The 26,348-nt window shown below is 41.0% G+C and overlaps 1 protein-coding gene across 5 annotated transcripts in view; it reads right to left on the bottom strand.

Annotated features, from left to right (window-relative positions):
• Positions 1–26,042, bottom strand: part of ptpn13 (protein tyrosine phosphatase non-receptor type 13) — a 46,443-nt gene extending 20,401 nt beyond the window's left edge. For all 5 annotated transcript variants that reach the window (XM_041959718.1, XM_041959720.1, XM_041959719.1 and 2 more), the window contains exons 1-9: positions 25,734–26,042; positions 19,258–19,377; positions 16,283–16,449; positions 14,100–14,165; positions 12,819–13,004; positions 12,408–12,495; positions 9,315–9,947; positions 2,291–2,380; positions 390–489 (exon numbers count right to left, since the gene is read on the bottom strand). In XM_041959718.1, coding sequence (XP_041815652.1) covers positions 390–489; positions 2,291–2,380; positions 9,315–9,947; positions 12,408–12,495; positions 12,819–13,004; positions 14,100–14,165; positions 16,283–16,449; positions 19,258–19,372 — 1,445 coding nt within the window. In that variant the 5' untranslated portion in view covers positions 19,373–19,377; positions 25,734–26,042. The remainder of the gene's footprint in view (positions 1–389; positions 490–2,290; positions 2,381–9,314; positions 9,948–12,407; positions 12,496–12,818; positions 13,005–14,099; positions 14,166–16,282; positions 16,450–19,257; positions 19,378–25,733) is intronic.
• Positions 26,043–26,348: the final 306 nt, after the last annotated feature.

The following is a 26,348-nucleotide window of genomic DNA, read 5'->3' as shown; positions in this document are numbered from 1 at the left end:
CAGTGGACCGAACAGGGCTTCCCTGTTCTGTAGAGGGTTTGTAGTGCAGGCATTAATTCCTCAGGGGAACAAAGGAGCAAACACATACAAATACACTTCATACATACATATACACTCCTAGGCAGTGGGGCAGGTGGTGAAATTCATGCACTTACATTTCCCATAACTGCTGGGTTCTGTGATAAAACAATTTGTAAAAATAAAACTGGCTTGGAAATTAGTTCACCCTGAGTACATAAAGGGACAAAATGAAGGTGGAGATGTTTGGGGATGACAGTAGCTGTCGGGTTTGGCCCTAAAATAACATCATTATTATCATTACTTCTGCAGTAATAATATCCCTGATGATATGACACAGAGTACAGAGCACAACCATATGCATGTTTTACCTGAGCCTGTGTGTGTTGTGACTTGTCAGCGACAGGGCATCGTGTTCAGAGGAAAGTGCCAGCTGGGAGCCATACCTCCTCACCTCACCTGGTTTCTTAGCTGAAAGAGTTTTCAAATGGACACAATCAAATCAAACACACCCCTCCAGAAGCAGACACCCACACTGTGGTGCAAGAGTACCTGCATGAACATGTGTTGTAAGGTGTGAGGTGGAGGAGTTATAGAATACTGGTGTTCAATGGTGTTTAATAATGGCCAGAAAAGTGTTTCTGCAAAACATTATGATGTTACAGTGGAGTTGACCTTTTGGATATAAAATGTCATCGCTTTATCATTGTATCACTGAGACACTGTCATGATTAGTGCACACATTTTTGAGTTATGGTCAAAAATGTGTTTTGTGTGGTCTCAGAAACCACTGACCACAAAAATCTAATCAGCTTATCCTTGAGTCCAAGGTAATGTTTGTAGCAAATCTGAAGAAATTCCTCAAGGCCTTCCTGGGATATCACCTTCATGAGAATGGGATGGATGGACAAGGCACATATGCACGTACATCCATATAGACAACCTAAAAACATAATTCCTCCGGCCACAGCTGCCGCCAGTGGCCAGTGTGGAGGAATAATAAAAGTCACTGGCACTGTTTCCACAAGTACTGTATATCTAAACTCTTCACAGCTGCCTGAGCTCAAAGTCAAACTTTCATGCAACAGCGGAACCTGTGGATACAGTGTTAAATGAAGTCAGCGTGTTGGGTCATCTTGAACGTATTTACTTTTTGACCGTTGCTATCCCTGTCTCCCACTGCAGGGACAAGTTAAATTAAGAGTAAATTCATCTTAATTACTTAGTCACTTGTCTGAAATCATTATAAAACATAGCACATCTGAACCCATGCTGCATGTAAAACTGTGTAGAGTAACTAATATATTTTGATATGTATAAATGTGTGAGTTGTTGTTATGTTGATACTTTCTCTAACCATGTGCCACATCTCTAAACCTGTGCCAGACCTTGTTACCAGTGAAACCATTTCCACAACTCACACAGAGGTTCGGGGTATTTCTGTTGCTCAGTTTGAAAAGATTAAAGCTGAGCAGAGTTTTGCTCAATACTGCAGCCATAGTTATATTTAGCAAACAAGGCCAGCCTACTTCCCATGCTATTACGAAAGCATGGGAGTCTTTGTTTATTGCACAATTTAATTTTGCACAAAGAGTGACGGTATGTTATCTTGTGAAATCATACATGGCTAAATACATGATCTAATTCCATTAGCAGCACCAGGTAAGTGACTGACAGCGGCAGACGTGGCAGTAACCTGGGAACAACAAAAAGACCTTTCCAGTGCCTCTCCAAATCAAGAGTGGTGCACCTTGCCGTTTTTTGTCTTCAATATCTGGCCTGTGATGTTTGGCAGTAACTGAGAACCATATAGCCCCAATGGGGATGATTAATTTAGCCAACTGTAATGGGCATGTTATTACTGGAATGGTAGAGTTAAAGGTGGGGTGAGTCATTCTGGAGAAACATTGTTGATATTGCCATCTCTCCTTCTTCACAATGCAAAAATGGAGAGTCACTTTGCTTGTTTCCCATTTACAGAGCCAGGGCTGTGTACAAAAATCAGATTTGTTTCAGCGCGCAAACACAGAATGGACAGCTAGTGAACGGTGGGGAGATATTTGCTGAATTTGAACTGCAGAATGACTCACCCCACCTTTTTTTAATGTAGCCTACAAAGCTACTTCAGTTTAGCATGTTCACTTCTGCTGCATGCATATAACCAAGATGTGTGTAGCCACATGTGGCTAAAGGTCTGCACACACACACGCACACACGCAAGCTAACACACACAGTGGTATACCATTTTCTCTCTAAAAAAAAAATCTTTTACCTTGCCTGTATTCTGGATCAGAGGTCACTGAGGGGCTTTCACTGGATGAACTGTAATCACTGTGGTACCTCTGGTGGGTGTGGACTGGGTCTGAGGAAAGAGAAAGACCATTAGCCCATGTTATAAAAAAAAATAAAAGAACACAAACCATGCAGCGGTGTAAGATGTGAATAATGTCTTCGAAATGATGAAATGGATCAAATGTAAACATCATGCACAAGACAACTTAGACGTGGTTATGTGGACTTGTTTGCTGTTTGCTGTGAGGGATGTTACGGTAACGCTGCTTCTTTTTCAATGTCACACGACACAGAACTTCAGGTTGCATCAATGCAGCAGCAGGTGAACTGACAAGCTACTGTTTTCCTTTACAGGGCTCTCTGGTTGTAACCTCAAACTAGTAGACTGTGGCACACAAAGCAGGTATTAGTCATGCTGTCTGTAAACACTCCCAATGAAAGACATATGTAGCTACACTGACAAGCAGCTTCTACACAATTGTATGCAGGCATGCCTCCTGTCTGGTTAGAGTTTTTTTGTTGAGGGTGTAATCTTTTGTGTTGCTTGACTGGGTGAAACACAGCAAGTACAGACCAGCTCAGCACAATTATTTTCTCTTTTCTCTAGATGCAATGCTTCATAAACTCAATAATAAATTGAAAGTCTGTGGCAACATGGCAAAACACCATAAACAATACTCAGAACCATCTGAACCCTAACCTAATGTATGTGTTTCTCTTTTTAGTACACCGAACTTGAAAGACCTGCTCTTCAGTATCAGCTACATAGCTTGCACGAGTGGCATTCCCTTGTCATTACTAAGGCATTTTAGTTCAGTTTCAGTTTGACACTTTGTAATTACTTGTGTTTTTTGTATATCTCACAAGTAAAAAGCATTGTGGCCCAGCACCACTACAATCTTACTAAGGAGGGCATAGTTAACGTGTCACCCAAAATAGTTTTCCATCTTCCGCTGGGAGTGAGTCATAAAGTTTCACTAGCATTAAAAAGGTGCAGTGACACTGACAGCAATTTACCGTCTTAGCTTCACCAATTCAAGTACAAATACTAAGACCTTTGACACATACAGTACATGCACAGACACCCACATGCCTGCACAGTCAGCTGTTATACACAGTCTGCTATATAACTATGCTGTATGTGCTGTTATGATGTATGTGGAGTCCTACAGGATGAAGATAATGCTGAGGAAAAAACAATTTCTATTACAAGAATGGCCCACCACTATCAAAAGGAATTTCCAAAAGTGGCTAACTGTAAAATAATTCATCATTACAGATTACAGGTTGACAGGAAACCAAAGCAAGATAAACTTTTGTGAATTTAAGTACATTTTATGCTACTTATTTTTGTAAACATATATGAAAGGACTCTAAATGATTTGCCATACGCCATGAAGAATCTGGGGGTGATTTTATCTGAGATTATCCCAACAAATATTAACCTCACCATTCAAATAAATAAATCCACAGTTAAAGTCAGGTGAGTGTCCTTGATGTGGCAAACACAACTGAAAATAATTAAATTTGTTGTGTGACATCTGAGGCACCCTATGAATCTAAAGCTATTTTTTTTATGCTGAAGTTTGTACTTGTGAGTAAATATCCTGTTTTAAATACCCAGTACACAGGCCAGCCTATACTATACAGTGCTGGGGTATTATATATCCATTATATTACAACAGAACCAAAATGTTAGGAGTGTGGCTTGGGGAGAAACTTGAATCTGTGTACAAAATTCGAAGCTGATGGTGTCTAATGTGGTCATTGTCGTTGTGTCGTTGGTCAGTCGCAATTAACCTGACATTCAGTCAGTATATTTAGAGGAAACCCATATAAACCTGGGACTGTGACCTCACAACGCTGAGGGGAAAGACAAACAGAGTGGGTCACAGCTAATTAGACTGATCAACAGCGATAACTTTTTGATGATGGGAGTCTTTCACAAAGCGAGCAAGGGAGCAGAAGGGTTGGCCAGAGGGACTCAGAAAAAAATGTAATGTATAGCTTCTCGGTGCTCCTGCCCACTGAATGTTACAGTTTATTTCCCATGAAATACCACAAAACTGACAAAAGATATGTTGCATGAATCGGTTGAACCCCTTCCTCTTCCACCCTAAAGGGAGTACAGTTGGTAAGTAGCAAGCATGCACACACACACACACGCTCACACACACACATCCAGATAAATTCATTGAAAGAAAGACAGTCATTGTCAGCACGTTTTGGTAGTAATTAAATAGTCAATGTGAGCAAAGAGACCACTCATGAGACATTCATATTTCAATGTTCCAACTTACATCCTACTTAGCTCCTACTCAGTGTCTTTTTCTCAGTTTAGGGAATTACACACACTTGTTGTAAAAACAGTCTTTCCAGGGAACAATTAATGCAACCTGCATTTATCTCCTTATTCCTGTCTCCTCCCTTTATCTTCTTAATTCATCTCCCATGTCCCTGTTTGTTTGTTCCCTCTCCTCGATTCCCTGCAGAACTCACACTTCTGCATGAGCTTTCTGCGAGTTCACAAACAGCTTCTATGGGTTATGGCCTTTGGGTGCTCAAGCTGAGAAAGGACACAAACTCAGACTCCAGGGTTATTTAAAGCCTGGTGGTCCCAGGGAGAAAAAAGGGAACTCCCTTTAAAGCAGAAATTAAAATGGATAATAGCTTACAGAAACCCTTAAGTTTCTCCCCCAAATTAACATGATTTTGTGAATTTTCAGAAAAAAAATAATGGAAAAATGCACAATTACAAAATTTCTACACTGCTTCTATACATTTATAGTGCTTGTTTTAGATATTGTGCATAATGTAAAGAGGAAATGAGTCAGGCAGGTGAATAAAATGGACCATAAATTAACCTGCTGGTCAAAAGCTTTTTATGTAAGTCTTACAAAATATATATAACCTGTTGCAACCTTCAGAGTCAATAAACCAAATGGCAATATAATTACACTGTGAGTAGTAGTGTTCTGTATTGTTGTTCAACCTGGACCTGCCCGGGCCCAAAGCCACATGACCTGCTGCCAAGTGCCGGAAAAGTCCAATAATGTTTGGAATTCCCTCATCCGCTATGCATGACTCCAATTACAGCCTCTAGGTCTGCAAAGAAAGTTTCTACTGATTGAAGCACCTTGGCACAAAAGAGGAAGAAGGGGATTGCAGAGGCACTGGGTGAGACATAGGGGACCAGGTATAAACATGCCCATGCACACACAGGCATGCACACACACACGCACACACACAATGTTTGGTTACGTTCATGTAATACATATCCAGTTGAACATGATTTGCAAATGCACACACACAAAAGGGCAGAGAAGCAGTGTGAAGCTGGGTGAAACCTGAGAGCATTGACCACTGCTGCGCCATCACTTTCCTGCAGAAAAGAACAGAAAGAAGTAAGAGAAAAAGAAAGAAAAGGAAGTGTATGCCAAGTAACACATCCATGAGGCCCTGCAAATGGTCTGTGCTCAATTAGGTCCCATTCATACTATAGCGAAATAGCTCTGGGATGGAATACAAAAATATTTTGGCTCAGACTTCATAGTCAACCTCAGTTTTGTTGGAAGTAAACATTCCTATGCATCAGTATTGTGCCTAACATCAACCATAATTTAATATTGATCAGAAGCCACTGACACAAAAAAACCCCAAAGATAATTCTCTCAATCTTCTCAGGGCAAGCACGTGCACATGCACGCACATGCATACACACACAGACACACACAGTGTAATAGGTGGGACAATAGACAGTGTCTACCCACCATTCTAATCTTCTTGATCTGACAGTCTGCCAGGCAGAGCAGCTCAGCTCCTCTCTTCACATCATCATATGAAATAAGAAATGCCAAGTGCCTCTGATTACAATCAGAAAAAGGCAAAGGGGAGGGAAGGAAAGGAAGGCAGGACTTGCTGGGGATAAAAAACCACAGTCAAGGAGAAGAATGCTGTCGGTTGGTGGCTCGGTCAGCATTAAAAATAGCTGCCAGAAAAGCAGGGAGGCTGGAGGCTGGAGGGAGCTAGAGACTGGGGAGAGTGGGAAACCAGCGAGAGGAGGAAAGGGAAGACAAGGTACAAGACAGTGGTTTATTATATGAAATCGTTCATCCCGCATGCTCTGACCCCAGATGGCCAGGACAGCCATAGCCATGGGACTCTACATAAAACTAGCCTGCCTATGGAGGCTTTTCTAAGAATTCAATAAGCTCTGGAGGGAAACTTAAAGCGCTTGGGGCTGATGGCTGAGGTGTTAGACAATTGTGTTGTGTGTGCTCGGTGTAAGCATGTGATATTGCAAAGACTGTTTTTGAGTCAGTAAATACCTTGCACGTACAGTATGTGTGCTTACATCTGTGTGTTTACAGTCCTGGTAGAAAAAAAAAAAAGAGTAGGGACTTTGCAATATAGCATGTGTGACAGTTAGCAGTAGGCTAGAATTAAGCTGGCCTGTAATTAGAATCAGCCATTTGGAAACCTCTGTACCAGTGACTCATACATTCTGTCTAAACACCGCTGCACAGCCACCACCAACGATACTTCATTCAAGCCAGCACCCAGCTCCTATCCCACATGGTCGTTACAGATAGACACACAACCTGTAACTAGTCAGGATGTCTGTCTGCTCACGTCATTCAATCGCTGTCACATTTTCAACTCTCGGATCAGCCCAGCTGATGGCTGCCTGTAGCTTTTTCACCCACACTGCTGTATCTCCTTTCATAGCCAGATAAATTCATTTTGTCACAAAGTTTGACATTTTGTATCTATCTTAATGACAGGCTATATTTTACTGAAGATTCTACTCATCATCTCAGACGCAGACTAAAGCTGCGATTTTCCTGTATGAAACTGTGGGTCGCATCACACATAACATCAATGTAATATCTATAAACTTGACACATGACCGAGCTCAGATCTGTCAACAAATTTCTATTATCCTCCAATAGTTTTGACCTGGTGATTTTTTTGCATAATCTTTTGCAATGAGGAAAAACAAAAAGGCAGAGATAAAGATCTGAATGAAGTTGGAGCTGCAAAACCAGGTCTGTACATTTTGCAGAGCAAGTTGGAGATGAGCAACATTTCAGCTTTCTAGTCTCATATGGGACACCTGGTATTTGTGTGTGATCAGAATAATTAATGAAAAAAGATTACAAGTATTATTATGAGAATTACTTTCAAAATTGTGACTTTTTGTCTCTCACTCAGGCTGTTAAAAATGTCTGAGGTTTAATCAATGACTCTGGCTCACTTCAAACCAGACAGCCATTACACTGAACAAATCAGTAACGCAAGAAGCCAAGATTTAATCTTTACACATCTCACAATAAAAGACAATCAGTGAAGATTATTCTTAACAAATGGTAAATCGCATCAGGAGAGGTAAAAATGGCTGTGATCTCTTAGTCATCTTAAAAGTGAATAATATCCACAACATGTCATGTGCACTGTATAGGTCAGATCATGCTAGAAAAGAACTAGTTTGAACAATGTGTTGTCCAAACTCATTGTAACACAAGAGTGTTTATAGCTGTTTTGAACACCCACACTTGAAGATAGGGTGAAAAGCCATCCGTCAAGGAGACTGTTTATACCAGGCAATAGCATGCATCTTGGGTGATCCCATCATAAGTGGACACAATGTGGTTCCACGTGTCTCTCGAGTAACAACTTGTGACTGGATCTCACTTCCCTGCTTTAAATGCAAATAAACTCTCACATCATCTCTTTTTGCAAAGACAAAATGAGCTGTTGTTTTTATCTGGCGTGGAGGCCCAACAAGGGCAACGAACACACTGGGACAAACAGACACAAAGTTTTTTTACGCATAGAACGAAATAACTTTATGCAGAACATTTGCCAAATTTACAAAAAGGCAAAAATAATTAAGAATTCATCGTAGACAGCAGTATTTCCTTACTCAACAACTCACAAAATTGTGCGATTTCTTAAGGGGGAGAGCACTGCTGGACTGCAATGTAATGGATCCCAGTGTTTACCAACCCTTCATGAACATCCACTAAAAGTGTTTGGTTTTGCTACCGACAAGCTCAGATTGTTATTGCAAGTGTCTGACAGCATTATGGAAAGGATTGCTTATTGTTAAAGGGTACGATCATTTTTGTTAAAGCAAAAACAGCCGCTGCATTGCTCTTGCCAACGCCAGACACCAGACTTCACTTTCAGAGAGAGTGATTCTATCATCGCAAGACACACTTCATTCAAACTCAACAGAAACCAAATATAACTCACCAAATCCTTCTTAATTTGTCTTTCCATTGCTAAACAATCGCCACCAGCTCTGGTTTGGTCAAAATAAACCTTTAATTCACCGAATCAGGAGAGGAGCGAAAGAGAGGATGGACATCAAAAAAGCAGCAGGGGGGAAAACAGTGTGTCGAACCAGAATATTTTCACCTCTAATGTGGGAATCGTTTTCACCTGACATTATGACTGGAGAAACTTAAATATGTCAGACTTCAACAAATTTGAACAGTAAAGAAACAGTTCTTTACCGTTCAAATTTGTTGAAGATGCATATTAATGCCAGGTGTTAGCACGGCCATAGACAAGAGGGGAGCCATGATATTGTTTAAATACAGTGACAACGACACACATTTTCAGACACTCCTGGAGGTGATTCAATCACAAAAATTCGTAGGTGTCAATGTCAGATTGTTGTTTTCAGAAATTTATGGACACTGCCCCCAAATTCAGACATGAGAAAGATGTGGAGGGAGCAGGTTACTGAAGCTTTTCAAACCATCCAACAAGCACTTCTGATAAAACATACTTCCACCTTAAGAGGCAAGTTCTATGGAAGCAAAACATAAAAGTTGGATTTATATATGAGTGACATGAGACATGCTTTGGAATTCAGGAATTTCTTTGCAGTCAGCCCAGGGGATTCAAAACTTAAGAGCACATCTATTGCAGTCTTGGGACTGAAAACACCTGCTCTTCTTTACTGCACCTTTATGTTAAGAAAGTATACTCACCATCCACTGCTTGCCTCAGCACCTGGAGTTTCCTCTGCCTCTCCTTTATCCTGTCATAGGCGCCAGTGAGGCCTGAGCCTACTGACAGGGCTGAGTGGTGATGAGGCTTCCTACTCTTCAGCCCGCCAAACTCAGGGTAGCGAGAATCCCTCTCCCTGGATGCCTGCAAGGGTGATTTGCGCCGGCCAATGGAGTGGGTACTTATGGCACTGCTGCCCCTCCGTGCATCCTCCAAAGCCCCAAAACGGAGTGCCTCTGGGTCAATGCAAGCCAAGTCCACAGAAGAAGCCCAGGTCTTCCTAGCCTGAGAAGGGCCCGGGTCCCTACTGTGGAAGGGTAAAGACCTCCGGTCCAGTTCAACGGGCCGGCCTTTTTGCTGAGGGTGAAGGGGGTGCAGATAGGGATAGGAGTGCTGGTGATGGAGTGAGGGGGGTTTGGGGTAGAATTCTGTGGGGGATTCGGAGTTGGGGTGATAGTCAGATGGAGAATATTGTAGGGCTGCCCCCTCATCAGCCTTCAACAGGTCCTGGATTGGCAGAGAGCCCATGGATCGACTGAGGCCCCGGTTAAGAGACGACTGCTCCTGAGTCCTGGTTCGGTAGCGCTCCAGAACCCTGGGGGCGGCACTCCTCCCTGGGAACAGCAGAAAGTTGTTATTAAACGACAAGCTGAAGCTCATGCTGCCAGAGCTCAAAGCCTCAAAACACAGAATAAAATACCAAATCTTAAATACCAGCAAAGAGGGAAAATAAACCTGATTGCAAATCTATCTTTCATATCATAATAGAGATAGCATGAGAGATCATCTGAAATACACATAATTCCCAGTGCATAACATCATTACTTACTATGCTCATTACAGAAAGTGGTATCTGTAATGAGCGGAAGACCTGGAGAGGGATTAGCAAGGATTTTGATTTGAATTAATACACAATGCTTCATTATGCATAAGTGCCTGTCCAACCTTGCATCAATTTCAACCAGCATCAGCCTAACACCACAATTGAACACGGCCTGTTGACTGCAGACTATAAACCCTGCCTTGGCCTCAACAGACTGAGCACCTGCAGTGGGCCTCTTGTGGCCGCTCTACTGAAAGATTTGATGCAGACAGCCAACTACAGTAAATGAATAATTAGGCAGGCATACAGTAGGCTCTTAGAGATTCTCCAATAAGTCATAATAAGAGATGTACAGTACAATATATTATGACTGACTACCCTGACACTACTTACATAACATCCAATAAGATGCACATGTGCACGTTTACAAATGCAGGTTGTTGCATCATTAGAGAAGCGGGTGTCTCATTACAAAACTAAATTCACCTTAAATTCTAGTTTACAATATTTTTAATCCAACCTCAACTGAATTTTCCATGGTTATTTGTTGGTTTACATGGCATTCATTTAGAATTAGTGGCAGCAATAGGAAGTTTCTACTATGTAGTCCTGGGAGTGGAAATGTTGCATCCATTACTGGAAAATAAAACAAATAATTTTGCAAAGTTAACCAACAAGAAAAGAAAATTAAGAAAAACAGCATGGCTGATCTTGACTTCAAGGGATACCAATGATTTCTGTAGACCGTCTGTTTTGTTCAGGGGCTATTTTCCTCCATTATTTCAAAACAAACAATAGAACACACTGTGCCACAATAACAAACAATTTACAGCACTGGCATCCAGCTCCATCTATCACTACGTATTTTCTTAAAATTGAATAATGAATGTTTCTTTCTTCAACTGTCCACAAATTTCAAGTTGGACTTTCCAGACAAGCTGTATATAAACTCTGCCAGTGACAGCTCTTGTTTTAGAGAGAAAGAGATAAACAGAAGGCAAACATGTGCATGAGCAAGAGTAAAAACAAGAGGAAGAGACGCAGAAATGAGAGAGCAGAGGGAGACGTTAAGTCCTGTAAAAATGCTGCATGTGGTTTAATCTACAAAGCATATGCTTGGTCTTAACAGGGAAACACATCAAAGACAGAGAGGCTGTCTTCCAGGGACTCAGGGAAGCACACATTCAATTGAGCAAAAGAATCAAAAAGGTTTTTCTCAACAGGATGTGTTTTATTTCTCAAAGAAATCAATTATGGACTTTTTAAGCAAATACTGAGGCCATCATACAGACTACAGCACTGAAAAAATATCCAACAACAACAAAAGACACAATGACCGAGTTCCCCTTGCAGCAATTAGAACTTGGAACCTCTGGCATACAGAAGGGAGAGAGCTGCTCCTTGAGAAGAAAGGCGCTTAAGAACTGAGTAATACTCTTTGCATGTACTTTCCCTAGGGCTGGCTGGTGCTCAACCAGAGAAACAAAGCACTGATACAAAGAGCAGACAGGCAGCTTCACTGGTGACTCCAAAATATGCATCTGTAATCAATGCCATGCCGTGCTTACATAATCGGGACGACGGAGCCATGTTTGCTCTCTGCTCTCCCTTCCATGGCCTGGAAAAATGCCGGAGTTCTCTCAGAAACCACTGGGAAGATTTGGTCATATTTTCCTGAACTGAACCCGATTCGAGGTTGCAGTGTTGTTCCTCACTCCTCCTCCTCTATTTTCAATTATTTTCCCACAAATTCAGAAAGTGAGGATGTGTTGAAAAGCCCGACAACCAGGGAAGGCATTTACGTCAAAATCTCCCCAAATAAAAGTAACATAAAAGTAAATAGCTTCCGAACAGTATGTCCAAGTACACTCAGTCATAAGTTTGTCATTAGAAAGTGAGAACAGATAATATACTCTCATAACCGAATTATAAAAACTGTTCTCATCATTATCTTACCAGCATTTACTAATCTAGGCTCTTTTCTCCACCTTCCAGACTTTGCGCCAATCAAATTAAGAATACACAGAACACAGCAAACTTAACAAAAACAGTAAGTCTTTCTTAAGACTAATAGAAACCAGGCTCCTTATCATGTTGTCCTTTATCAACTGTTGGCAGCTAAGAAATGAGAATCACTACGTAAATAAATAACTCTTTCTACACCTCTGAAAAGTTCCTTTGAAAACACACCAAGCGAATACAGTTCAAGTTACTGTGTTTGATGTGTGGGTGTCTGTGTAGCTCATCTTACCTGCGGGCAAACCTTTGCCCCTGAGTCTCTCCCGAATCTCCTTACTCCGCTCCGGAAGAGACTCTCTATCAGTCAGCAGACCATCCAGCTGAGAAAGAGACAAAGAGAGTGGAAATAAGAGTGAAAAAAAGGCAAAAAAGTGAAAAACCCCCCCCAGAAATTAGAAGGTCATTCCTTCTGAGAGTCATCCATTCTGACCTCATGTTCTGTCAGCATGAGCCCCATTATCTGTTGTGTAATTCAACAAACCTACTGTGCTTTGATGGAGCAGATAATAGTCTGAGGATAAAGCCTGAAGTGCAGGCTTTCTGCCAAGTTGTTCCAATTAAAATATAGAAAAATAGACAGGATTGTTATATTTAACCTACATAAAAACAACAACAACAAAAAAAATCAACCAAAACTGCATACCTGGGAAAGGCTGCCCAGTACTAACCGGACCAGTTTCCGGATATAGGACAGGGGAGGGTCACAACTGGAGTTTCGAATGTGTTTGCTGCAGATGTCCAGCACCGTGCGCAGTGACATTCGACTCAATGTAACATCATCACACATGTTGAGAAGAAGGCTGTTTAGGTGTTCCCCCAACTTCATGGGCTGCATACCAAACAGAATGAAGACAGTTAACACACAAACCTTTACAAGGACAGCATGTACTGTACTGTTAAGCTCTACTGGTATCTATGAATCTGATATCTGTATTACCATGTTGACTTCCATTGTGTTCACATAAAGAGGCACAGCTTTGCCAGCACAAAACCATCACCTACTACAAACATCCATCTGCTACCGGTTTAGTTTGAAAAGCAACAAACTGATGCTTTGCAAATTTCACTTTGTGGAATACTGCCATGAAACGTAAGTTGTAGAGTGTTATGAATAAATACATGTAAATTCAAATGGTGTAATTAGACTATCTCTATTCTCTATACATTGATGCAATTTTTTGTATATTATGTTAAGAAAGCAGTAGGTGGCATTTAGTGTCTACGTCAGTCACTACTTCAGTGTGTCCACTTCATGTCATGTTACTTGCATTCATCAGAAACAACAACATATAGTACTTGGCCCAATGTTTGGCACAAACTGTGCAGCTGCCACAAGCATTACTATAAGACCTTGTTCATGGAAAAGCGAAAGAACATGATGAGTGGGTGGTGACCTTCAGGGAAGCAAAGTGGACGGCAAACCTGAGTGTGACTACTGGCGGCTCTAACCTGTGGGCTGTACTTTCTCACAAATATGAATGCGGATTGTGTTTTACACCTGCCAGACTCTGACTGAGATATGAACGCATTGTGAGCCAGCCTATCTCCATATGTCTTGGCAGATATAAACCAAACACATTCCAGAGTACACTTAACAGCTTGCACCTTTTTTTGTTTTATCCAGATGAGATATTTTCAGACACAGCTCTCATTTTAAAAGGAAGATTTCACTGAAAAACATGTGTGCTTTCAGTGTGGTAATGAGGCATATGGGCTGCACATGATTATGATTGAAATGTTGATCTCCTTTAAATTAAGTGTTAAACATAGTTGTTTTTTGGGGGGGTTGTGACTATTCCAGTTAAGAACCCAATGTGGTGTTTTTGGAAACATAAAGGTTAAAGGATTTGCCTAACTATAACCCATAGATATTGTCCCATGTTATAACCTCTAGCCATTTGGAAGGAAGTATCTTATGACTCACCTGACTTTGGGGGATCTCATAGTCTGCTCCCCAGAACAGGGTTATTCCCAGAGAGTACATGTGCATCTGCGAAAAAAAAACAAACAAACAAACCATCACTTAAGCTTCATAAGTAACATTATACTTCATTCAATCAAATAGCTGATAAAAACATTTTAACAAAAACACACAATACCACAAGATTAAGCAATAGTGAGCATATAGGAAGGGGAGGAATATAAAGGTTTTGTTTCATTCAGAAAAACTAGGCACTGAACCTTATTAAAATAAGTCAAACTACCCTGTGTGAAAGAAAGAGAGACAGACTAAAGCTCAATAACTGCTAGGGTGTAATAAAAGTTGAATTCATTCTTATTTGGAGAGGAAAAAGACAGGGGCTTTTAGCCTAAATCCAAAAACCTTTTTCCATTTCCCTCTACTTATTACTCTGCACCCATTGCTTGGGAGAGAAATCACTTCCCCTGAATGTTGGGCTTGGTAGAGGAAAGAATAATTCAGGGATTGCCAAAGAATGCAACATAGCCTTCAAGGTCTTTCAGGAACAGGGCTCGGGTACGAATTTAAAGACACACACGCTTTCAGAAGATGTGGAAATTTAAAAGCCATCCATTAAAAGCGACACCAACCCAAATGTTGAAAAAGTGAAAGGAAAATCGTGGCACTCGCAGCTGACGTATATTTACCCGCAGTCGCTGATAATGAGAGAAACAGATTATATTTTCTACACTGAAATAACTCAGCTGGGGAGGCGGGACCAGGGCTGGAACACTGACTCAGCACAAAACTGTGTTGAGGTCTGTGGGGCCGTGCCAGAGACGAGAATCCAGTCATGCAAGGTTTTAGCTCTTCTACCAGAGGGGCCGAGTCAAATACAGGGGGTGTGGTTCTGTACACATGTAAAATAAGTTGTGCTTTGCAGGAGATAATATGGTTGCTCACAACTTTTGAGTTTTATGATGTGTGTCTCAAGCAGGGATGTGCTCTTGTTAAACACCTGTATCTACAACCACAGTCGTTCTAAACACACAATGACCAAGTTTACTGGTTGTAGCATGTGTCAAAAAATAAAAAGACACAGCAGTTCATCACTGGAACACAAAACTCTTGTAATACAATATAACGCTCTAGAAAGAGTTCATCACTTCATCCAACTCAGAAATGCAACCACATTGGCAGTTACAAGACACACAAGTTTGTTGAAAGCTTTGTGGCTGTATGCGGCAAGTGTCATATTTTAAGTTGCCTGAACATGAGTGTAGCCTCCATCAGACCTATTTTCCAGGTGTGTTCGCGCTGCAGATGGAGGCTGTTCTGCAGACGGTCCATTTGATAAAAATTAGTGCAATGTTAGATCAAATTCATTGATGTTCAATACATTTTTAATATTTTCTCATTGAATTGTTGAAATTTTATTTATCCACCATGATTAGACTCTTCCTGATGACAAAATGTGCTCCTGAAACAAGAATTCAGAAAAATTAAACCAGAGAACACAGAATTTGGGAAAAAATAAAACAGAAACAGGAAGAAATTCAAATCGATATCACATTTTCTCTGGTCAGTGTCCTTCATGAAAAAAATCCCCTCCACCTTTTCCTTCATGCAGCATGCACAGATCTAAGCAGTCTCCGCCTCTACCTCCACCCACCCCTCCGCCGCTCACCTGCAGCTTCGACTCTGCTCATCAAACACAAGAACCTCATCAGCAGCTTAGCTATCTGACAAACATCTGCCATACTTTTTTTTGGTTAACACCCCCAAGCTACACAAAACACCTTGTCAAAATTTGACATTAAACGTCATGTCACTTTGATCACTTTCTTACATGACAACATGTTAGCAAACGTTTGCCTGACCAAGTTACTCGACACAGTGTTGGCGGAAGGTGGAAGCGGCTTTGTAAATGTTTTATGAAGAAGAAAATGTATTCAATTCATACAGTAGACATGGGTTTTGATGAGAAACACTGAATGTAAACATGACTTTGTTTAGAAGAGAACTACACAGGGTACCTTTAAGGTATTTAATGGACAACAATAGATCACTGTGGTTAGATTGAAAATCCCCAAGGCTTCAAATGAATGTGACGTTAAAGATGATAAAACATGGGTGAAGCATTAGGAGACACAGACTAAACAATTTCTGAGGCTCGGTCACCACATTGGTTATGTAAAGCCTCATACCTTCTCTATATCAGACACTGAAGACAAAGACACCCCGTCCAGGACCTCTGGAGCTGTGAAGGGTCGCAAGTCCTGCTGGGTGACATACTCGTCTGTGAAGGAGATGTTGCCAGAGGGCATGAGCAGGAGGGACCAGGGAGAGATGATGAAGCCCATGGCTGCAGGGTCTGCGGAGGGAAACAGACAATTCAACAAATGGAGATATGATCAGGAACAAAAACAGGAAAACAAATACAATAACACATTCAGACTTCCATTATTTAAATACCTAGGCATTGTCACACATGTGCGCACACACACACACACACAGTTAATATGAAGTACTGAATTTCAAGCTCCATACTAGCATCAAATTTTGTCTAAGCATTTACAGCCTGAATTCAGAAACTGTAAACATATCCAACCACAGTGGAGGCTTCTTGCCAAGGCTTTGGCGTTTATGGAAACTCAAGATGATTGAAGTAAACAAAAACACATGTTGCTTTCTTAGTCTGCAAGAAAATAACTGTTGAGGCATAGAAGCAGAAAGGAATGGCTACACAGCGTAATTCTCTTTTCCTACAAAGCCACAGCCAGCGCTATGGTCAGAGGACGTTTTAAAAATATACAAAGGAATGTTTGAGCAGCGCTGAAAAATTCTTTTCTTTGACTGATACTCGGAGAGGAGCAGAGTGGAACAGAGGAACTGGATTTGAGGCACCAAATATCTGCTTTCAAAAGCTGGAATTTACTAAGTAAATATAAGTTTCCTGTTTAAAACTCATGTGACCATTTGGAGATCTAACTCTAACGAATGAGTAACTAGGTGTATTCCACATCAAACTTGTGTGTTGGATAAGCAGCCTGAGCAAATTAGTTTCTTCACAGATAGCAAATGAATCACAAGTTTCACTAAACTGCAGATGAAAGCAGAAACTATACTCACAGAAAGCAGAGATTTCAAAACATGACTTGGGCATGCACCATTTGATTCCTTACTCACTTCAAAAGGACAGCAAATTGTACAACTGTAAGCTCTTTATCCTTTAACAATGTACTCTGTCAGTCTGATAAGCTGCTATCTGAGCTAGGGCAGGGAATAATTCTGAACTGTTTCACTGAGAGGCTGTCCTCTAAAAAGTACGCTCAGGAACTATACAGTGTGCCGTGCATTCAGTTCCATGGCAAACATGGCATTAGAGCGACAGGCTGGCAGTGGACGGCCTCGGCAGACGACCAAGCACAGCAGCAGGTAGAGAGACAAAAAACAGAACTCAATTTTGGAAACACTGGTTTGTATTTGATCCTAAATATTTTATAGACAAAACCATGAGGAGGACTTCCTCTAACAAATCAGAAATATTCACACATTGCTTGTTCAAACAAATCATTCTTATACTAACACTGTAACTAACCACTACTGTTTACACACTGTGGTTTAGTGTTTGACAATGTGAGGCTATTCACAACGTCTGAAAAGTGTTCAGGTTGTCATGTAAATGTTTGCTAAGTCAGTTGTGTGTTGGCCCACCCCATTCAATAGGACATTCACTTTCATTGCGTCCCCCACAGACAGATGCAAAGTACATCAAAATTTTGAGATTTACTGAAGCATGTCATCTGCTTCAGCAAAACAAAACCAAATGACTTTCTGGTTTTTAAGTGTTTTAGACATAAAACAAAAACTCCACTTCTCTACTTCACTATTTCTTACAGCTGACCAGGCCAATTTTAAATGTAAATGCCTGCCTTTATTAATCCTCTCCAATGGTAAACATACTTCTTAACATAGCTCAGTGACTCTATAATAGCTGGTTCCAACATCTGCTCTTCAAATTTTAGCTTTCCTCAGCAGTCTAAAACTGTACACATGAGAGGCCACAATTTACTCAATATAGCTACATAACTCCATGCTGTAGGAAAAACAAGAATGTGTTAACAATCAAAATCACTGCAGCACAATACCATGCAGAGGATAAAAATATGATCATCTAAAACACTCCAGGTATCCAGCCTTGCATTTGGTCCTTATTATGTTCAGAACTATATCTCAGAAGCCTTGATGACTGAAATACAAGAGCACAGTCATCTTGTTATGAATGTGACCTCAGCATAAGAGGCATATCTTCAGGCCACACTGATGAGAGGGAATTCCTAAGTATGCCAAGATTGTTTGCAATGGAACCAGTCAGCAAGACTGAAAGTTGAGGTCAAGATGGTTTATGCAGAAATGTACACCACTAATCTCGGTTACTGCTTCATGGAAAATCACACGGCCGATGATGAAAACTTTAGATGACACAACTATGGCCAATTTAATCAGGTGCATCAGAGTTTCGCATGAGACTCAGCACCGCCCAAACTTTTTCAGAGGGCACCGCGGTGCCTGGTGACTCACATCCTGGCCAATGTTTCCAAACTTTAACCTCCGATTGTCACCTGAAGTTTACTTAAGTCACAAAGGCTCTCTGGAGTTTGTCAGCCGTATCTTGCTTTGGCTTCAAGTACAATCAAAGACACTCACAGGAACAAATGACTCACAAAAATAACGAAATCACAGGAAGCAAAACCGCTGTTCCTGAATGTTTAATTTAGCAACAAATTTTAGAGGCTGTGAAATTAGCCGGTACAACTGTGTTCATCTTGTTTGCTTTGTGTTGAGTTGTTTTGTTTTTTTATTTCTGCACTGACGTGATGGAGTGGTTTGTGTAATAAATCCATTATCACAACATTTCAGAGAGAAGCAATCCCACCAATTTGTCAACACAAAATGGCATCTGCACTTCATGGGATCTGAACACTAGAAGATTTTCATTCCGGCCTTTATTTAATAAAAATAAAGTGGTGTGGACAGATTTAGAGAGTAAGCTGATCAAAAATAGCAAAGGCAGGACATTAGAAAGTATGCAAGACAAATAAATGTGGACTGTGATTTTTGTGTATGTGCAATCATTTCTAGGAAACATCTTTGTGCACTTGATTCCACATGTTCGTACCTTTGTGAAAGAGTTCTTGGAGGCTCTCAGCACTCTGGCTGAGCACTGCCCAGACCTCCTCCTCCTGGAGTGGACCTCCGCGAACCTCCAAGGCTTCTGCTAGAGACACATGCATCTTTCCTGTGCAAGCAGAGAGAACAGCTGATTTACACCAGATAATAAACACGCAGAAATGAGAATTAACCATAAATAGGAAAAAAAATTGCAGTTCATTATAAGGGGTCTCTGGCACAAGGTCAAATCATGCCAGAAAGCACACAAGAGCATATGCACATCACATCTCCTGTGCTAGTCAGAGCAATACATACCTCTTTAATTACATTTCCCAGGAAGAGCCCAGTGTTGATGAGTAAAATCAATCTGTAAGAATCCACACTCTACATGTCCTGACAGTTTAAGATGAAAACTAATGAGCCCATATTGCTAATAAGCCCATATTGCTATATCATGACACAATAACTCCTAGCACTGAAACATTGAACACTGGCTCTGATCAATATTTTTGCTCTCTTGAGCCCTTGGGAAAACTCCCACGTCTTCTAAATGTAAGCTGTCTTACCATCCTCTGTTACCGAGGAGGTAGCACAACCACATGACGTGCACATGCACAGAGACACAAACACACACCCTGCTTTACTTGAGTTACATTCATCAAAGTAGCAGCTGATTATTCTGAGCTTCTACAAGCTTCTGAGAGTTACGATAGCAGCTTCCAACTGAAAAAGACACTTATCTCAAAAGGCTAAATGCCATTTTTGGTGTGGTCTTAAAGCTGCTTGTTGCTCTACAAATAAGTAATAACAGACACTTCTGTTTCCTGATTCATGTCATAAAAATATAACACGGTCAAGCTCAAACTAGTTAATTTATATTATCTTGTGGATGGCAATGATATAGCAAATTCAGCTTTTGGTGTAGAATATATGTAAATATATGAACTAACAGAACGCATGTATGACTTACAGCAGACTACACACATGCCACAACACACTATGCCCGAGGGAGAAATGTTGAATTCACTTAGGATTTGATTTGTTTTAATGTTCAGTCACGAAGATAAGACATCAGTTTTTGAGGTTTTGGTGTATTTTCTCAGCGGCAACTGTCTACAAACTAAACAGTAGTCCAAATTTAATGGGGATTTGTGGGGACTTAAAAATGCGATAAACCATCTCAAAGTCAGCCATCCAGGACCTCGAATGAAAGCAATGACACATATGTTAAGTTCATCTCTCTTCTATCAGTGTTTCTCTCTAAAGCTCCTGTGCTGCAGTGACAATGAGGTTTAATCATTCCAATCCATAACATGACACGATGCAAATATGAACAAAACAGCAAGTTCCAGTTAGTGCCTACGTGACATACACTGTATACATGCACACATGCAGTACACACAAGACTTGTAGGTGCTACTGTAGAACAGCGTGTGTGGAGAGGGGGTGATTGCAAAAGAGTATCCTACTCGTTTATTCCAAACTCATGGTTTCAAAGTGCTGCCATACCTTTGTTTTGATTCCACTTAGTGCTGTCAACCAAAACAGGTGTATCCTGACAAACTAGTCATAATTTCACAATAGCATGGGTAGGAAGACCATCTCCAACCAAAGCGAGTGTGCTGGATTTTATAATTCACAATAGTTCGCCAAGCAGATGGGCATCTTCAGATTATAGACACTTGCTCTCATGATTCAAAGGTTATATTTGTGACATGCACATACATTATGTGCAGTGAAATGCAGGTTAAGGCTGTGCAAAAAAGGCTATAATGTGAAATAAATACTAAGAATATGAGGGAAAATAAGAGAAATATAGTATTTAAGTATATTGGCCTGGTGTGTAGATGAAAGAAAGAGAAAGAAATTCTGCACATGCTCAAATTCAAATATACAAATGTACAGGGCAAAGGACTCACATAGGACAAAATGTGCTAGACAAGGATGAGGATATAAGTGAGTTGCAGTGAGGAGTAATTGTGCCAAAATAGTGGGGGTAACTGATGCAAACAGAACCCCACAAACAATAGAAACACAGTCTTTACAGAGCAGCCACAAGTGTATCTGAACAGTATCGTCACTTCCCTCGAGAAGAAGGTTAACATGCTTCAACTGTGTCACAACGAGAGATATGTGCTCTCTGAAAAGAACAATCTAACCTAAAATTGATAGTCCTTAGAGCTTGTATCATAGTTATTTAGTCTAAACAGTCTAATATATAATCTGCCTTACAAAAATTGACTCACTTACTGTTGTGGTTTTACTGTGGCTTTGCCCAACCAGACTTGATTTGCAGACAAATCTAAAATCCATGAAACCACCTTTGAAACTGTGCAGGTCACTTCTGAAATTATATATTTTTTCTTGCCATAGACTTTATATTATAACACTGCTTTATTATAATAATGCTGGAAACCTCCTTTTAATTTGTCCTCAACTTCTTTTCGTGGCCAATGATCTGGATCTCAAAGACTCAAAACATGACCAGCCACAAAATGTGATACAGACAGATCACGGTAGAATATAACAAGAAACTCTGTTTATCCAAAATCCAAAAATATTATTTTTCCCATGATTGTTTGACTGAAAACAAATCCATATTTTCAATGTTGACAGATCTTCTGATGTTTTGAACTTTTACAGGCTATTTTTTGCTTTTTGCCACAAATGGGAGCAAACCCACATTAAACACAGCGCAGAGTATATTTGGACTTGCTAGATCACAGCTTTCACACTGAATTTTATAAATCAAAAACACAAAAACAAAGCAGATGAAAACATACAAACAGGAAATAAGGCATAATTCCTATGCGAGATCAACCAACCATAACTCATGTCTGGATGGGTACCAACGTACATGACAGCACATTTTATCATTGTTCATTTTCAACAGAACCACTGTGACTAAAAAGCCTTACATAATCTTCTAAAGAAAAGCCAAGCAGGCATCCTGCAGACATCATGTCTGCTCCATAGACATAGGCAGGTGTACGTATTTGGCTATGAGACACAAAAGAGCTCAACAGCAAAGATGCCCAAACCTAATGTGTCAGATCACATTTGGCTGTGTTCTGTGATGTTGCTGTATCGCAGTTTTGCTAACGGCGATGCAGGTGTGGGTTTGACTCGTGGGTTTGGCCCACACCTGAGGCCTCAACTGACTATGTTTTCAATTAATGGTTTCATTTATTCACTGTAGAGCGGGGTGTCTAAAAATTTCTGTAGTTTGCAAAAACTGACATGACAATATTCATCATGCAGTGATTGGACGGGTGAGTGGAAGTGAGAAAGTAAGCAGAGTTTGATCTTACTTCTCAAGCTGTCTTCGGGGATCACCAAACTCATTAGGAATAAAATACAGTCTGTATTAAATCCTAGTTGTTGAGATATTTCAGTTCAGTTGATTTGCCATCATGAGTCAAATTTGAGCATTTCACTTATCCACAGACTCTCAGCATAAACTGGGTCAGCAGCCCTATTAGTGTTGGGCTTTATTTCTGAAAGTAACATGTGAAAAAATGTCCTTCCTACGAATCCCAGTTTGTAGAAGAGAGTTAATGAGTAAGCATGTCACAGGCCGGAACTTTTATGCAGGAATGCAAGTTACCCATTCTAGTCAATGGGAGGCGTGAAGTCTGAGGCAAAGTGGGTTACTACCCATCTTGCTCATTACCCATGAGAATAGGGAGAGCGGGTGCTGTGAAGACTGATTGTTTTGCGGCCCTTGTTATTTCAACAGAGACCTACAGTGGAATGTTTTTTATCCACGCTGAGGCTTCTGCGCAGGCCAGCTTCTCTCACATTGGACTATGGTCCTGCTCATTATTGAGAGGGGCTTAGGAGGCAGCGGCCCAAAACAGCGAGAGCAGACAGCCTTCAGCACTTCAGCGCCTCATTCTCTTTTTCTTTTTCAAACAGTGGGGATGTTTGTTCGCAGGTATTCCCACACTATAGCTCGAGAGAAAAACCTAAACAAGGCTTAGTCTGCTGCTGCTAAGTGTTTGAAAGTCTTGGCCACAGTCACAAGGATTTAAAGAAAATAATCCTGGAAACGTGATAGTGCTCTTTGCTCTGCACTTAGGTGAGGCTTTTCCTTTTCTCCCACCTTCCTGTCAGTTGCACAGCTACAACCCATGACATGGATTTTAAAACAATCCAGAAAAGTTGCACGTCAGTTGAGTCACGTCTACCAAGAAGACAAATCATTTTAGTTTGTGCTGGTCTCTATCAGTGCTCATCTCTCTATATCTACCAGGAACAAAGTGATCTGGAAAACATGTACATCTTTCTCAAACTTTTCTTTTATCCTAAATCATGTGAAAACGACTACACTGCAAAGCTGCACTTTCGAAGCAACCACCCATAAAAACACCAGATTCCACTTGAATTATTTCCAAAAGCATAACTCGTAACATAAGATATGAGAAGGAATTTGTTCATATCCTCCAAACATCAGAACCGTGGTCTCAGCTGGCAAAAGCATTTGGAACAGAAGCCGGTGAGAAGAGGTACTCTGCGCCAACATTGAGGTGAAAATCTTCCTGAAGTCATTCATGCCAGGAAAATTCAACAACAAACTCTGAGTGAACCTCTATTCCCAGAATCATACTGTATTATGCAGCCTGCAAGCACACGATTCAAATTCAAAACACATACAGTGTCTAGGAAGACCTGGATCAGAATATCTTTTGAACCAACATGACTGATGATGCAAGGACTGATGTTTTCAAAATGTGTACAGCAAACCAGAACCAGACTGCATGCTCGTAAACTGCTAAAACTGGAGATGTGTAGGTAACCTCCTCCTTTAATGTTTGTGAACGTTTAGCACTCAATGTATTCTACTGTTACTATTACTGCAAAAACAGTGACAGGAGAAGAGAGTTAGTGTTTGCATTCACAGCCGTGTCTTACGAAAGTTGCTTGTGAAGAAAACAGTAGCGGGAATGGAGCAGAAGCGGTGACTCACTCATCTAAATAAAAGGGAAAACCCAATGGTTGGTTTTCATTAATCACAACCCGCATAAAATTTAGTCACTTTGCCAACATGCTTTCCCAGATTATCTCACTATGACTTCAGCACAGGGTGTTTGATGGACACGACACTGGCGATTACAACACACTGAGCCTGGCACCTTCCAATAATGAACTGGCTCCTCCAACCAATAAGCTACACTGGATGTTGGTGTTTTGTTTTCCAGCTCAGCCAGGGTCAGGACCAGCCAGAGAGAGAGAGAGACTATTCCATGATTATCAGCCCAGCTCTGGACCAACAGCCCTCACTTCTCATTTTGGTCTCGACCTCATCCGCTCCATTTCTGTTAATCACAGGGTTTCCATGAGTACCGTGACATGCAGAGCATGGTTTTGCAAAACCTCACTCCAATCCCCCCCTCCCAACACACACACACAACCCAACCCACTGACTATTTTCCCATTTTTCCTATGATGATGCTCACACCACCTCCACCATAACCCTTTGGATCTTGCTCAGTCACACAGTCTCCCCATCATTCTCTTCAGTTTTGAATGACATATTCAAAACCCTCACGACCTTTGACTTTGAGTTAACTTTACTACTTTTCTATGGTAATGAAGGGGGAGGGGTACAAACTGCCTCCTCACAACCCCCATAAATCCTTCAGTCTGCACTGACAGGAAAAAAACAAATTTCATGTTGACCATTTTCTCAAAGTGACAAATAGTGCTGGTGGGTCAACTTAAAAACAGCTAGCTAGCTAGACACCATTTTATTTTTATAGTGCTGTCTCCTCCCTTCCAAACTTTAAAATACAGTTACTGCTGTGGTCAAAGATGCCCCATGTCAGACACCAATAGTGCAGTCATTTTAATACGACATACAGCAATACTTTCAGGTCAAAACATACAAAATATTTAATAGACTGTTTACTAGCATACAAGCAGCTAGCTAACAGCAGTGTCAACGTTTTTCATATGAAGAAGCAACGGCGTTCGAGCCTCGCGCTACTGCTGTAACGTGGACAGATGCTGCCAACCGTGAGGCTAAAGTTAGCAAACAACACAATTAAGTTTTTTCTACAAAACGTTTAAAGGGCTTGAAACGAAACTCAGCAGGCGAGAAGAGCTACACAACTTGAGAGGGAAATGTTCTTACTGGGAGGAGGCACACAAACTGGACCAGAGGCCATCCCATGCCTCTGCACTGACAGGAAAAAATGAGTTTCTTGTTCACCACTTTCCCAAAATGGCAAGTAGTGCTGGACGGTGAACAGCAATACTTTCAGGTCGAAACATACAAAATATTTAATAGACTGTTTACTAGCATAAGAGTAGCTCGCTAACAGCCGTTTCAACGTTGTTTAGATATCAGAAGCATCGGCGTTTGAGCCTCGCACTACTGTTATATCGAGGAGAGTTGCTGCCAACTGATAGCCTAAAGTTAGCAAACAGCACAATCGAGTTCGTGTGCATCACGTTAAAACTGCTCGGAAAGAAACTCACCAGGCGAGGAGAGCTACACAACCACTTGAGAGGAAAATGTTCGTACTCCAACGAGGCTATGAGTGCGCACACAAGCGGGACCAGAGGCCATCCCATCCACAAAGCAACATCTTGGATAGTGGTCGACTGTGCGGCGAGGCAGGCAGGCAACAGGTTTAACTTTCCATAGAGGGTTTAGATGTGAAAATCCACCACACTTCGGGTATTGTTTTCCGAGCTGCCGCAGTTTTTTTAAAAAAGTAAACAAATATCTTCTTCGGAACTGCTCAGAAGTCGTGTTTGATGGCCACTACACACCATTGAGCTCCCTTCCAGCTCAGCCAAGTCACTATAACTACTGGAGATAGGAATAACCCCTCCTTTAGAGCGTGGGCTGACTGGGAGTAACCAGACACCTTACCGCGGCTGCCCATTGGCTGTCTCTGCTGGGGGACTGTCATTTAACTGTTTCTATAGTAACACACACAACTGGGAGTAAAATGTACAGTGAGCTTGGACCCTGGAGGCAGAACCAGGTTTGTTAAATATTTTATATATAGCTCTCAAACGTTTTTATAGAAAAAAAAAAAACTCCCAAAATATTCCTAATGTTAAAAAATATATGTTTCAGAAAAT

This window comes from Chelmon rostratus, chromosome 19 (assembly GCF_017976325.1).
Source record: "Chelmon rostratus isolate fCheRos1 chromosome 19, fCheRos1.pri, whole genome shotgun sequence".
Lineage (NCBI taxonomy): Eukaryota > Metazoa > Chordata > Actinopteri > Chaetodontiformes > Chaetodontidae > Chelmon > Chelmon rostratus.
This window is presented reverse-complemented; position numbering and strand designations above follow the sequence as displayed.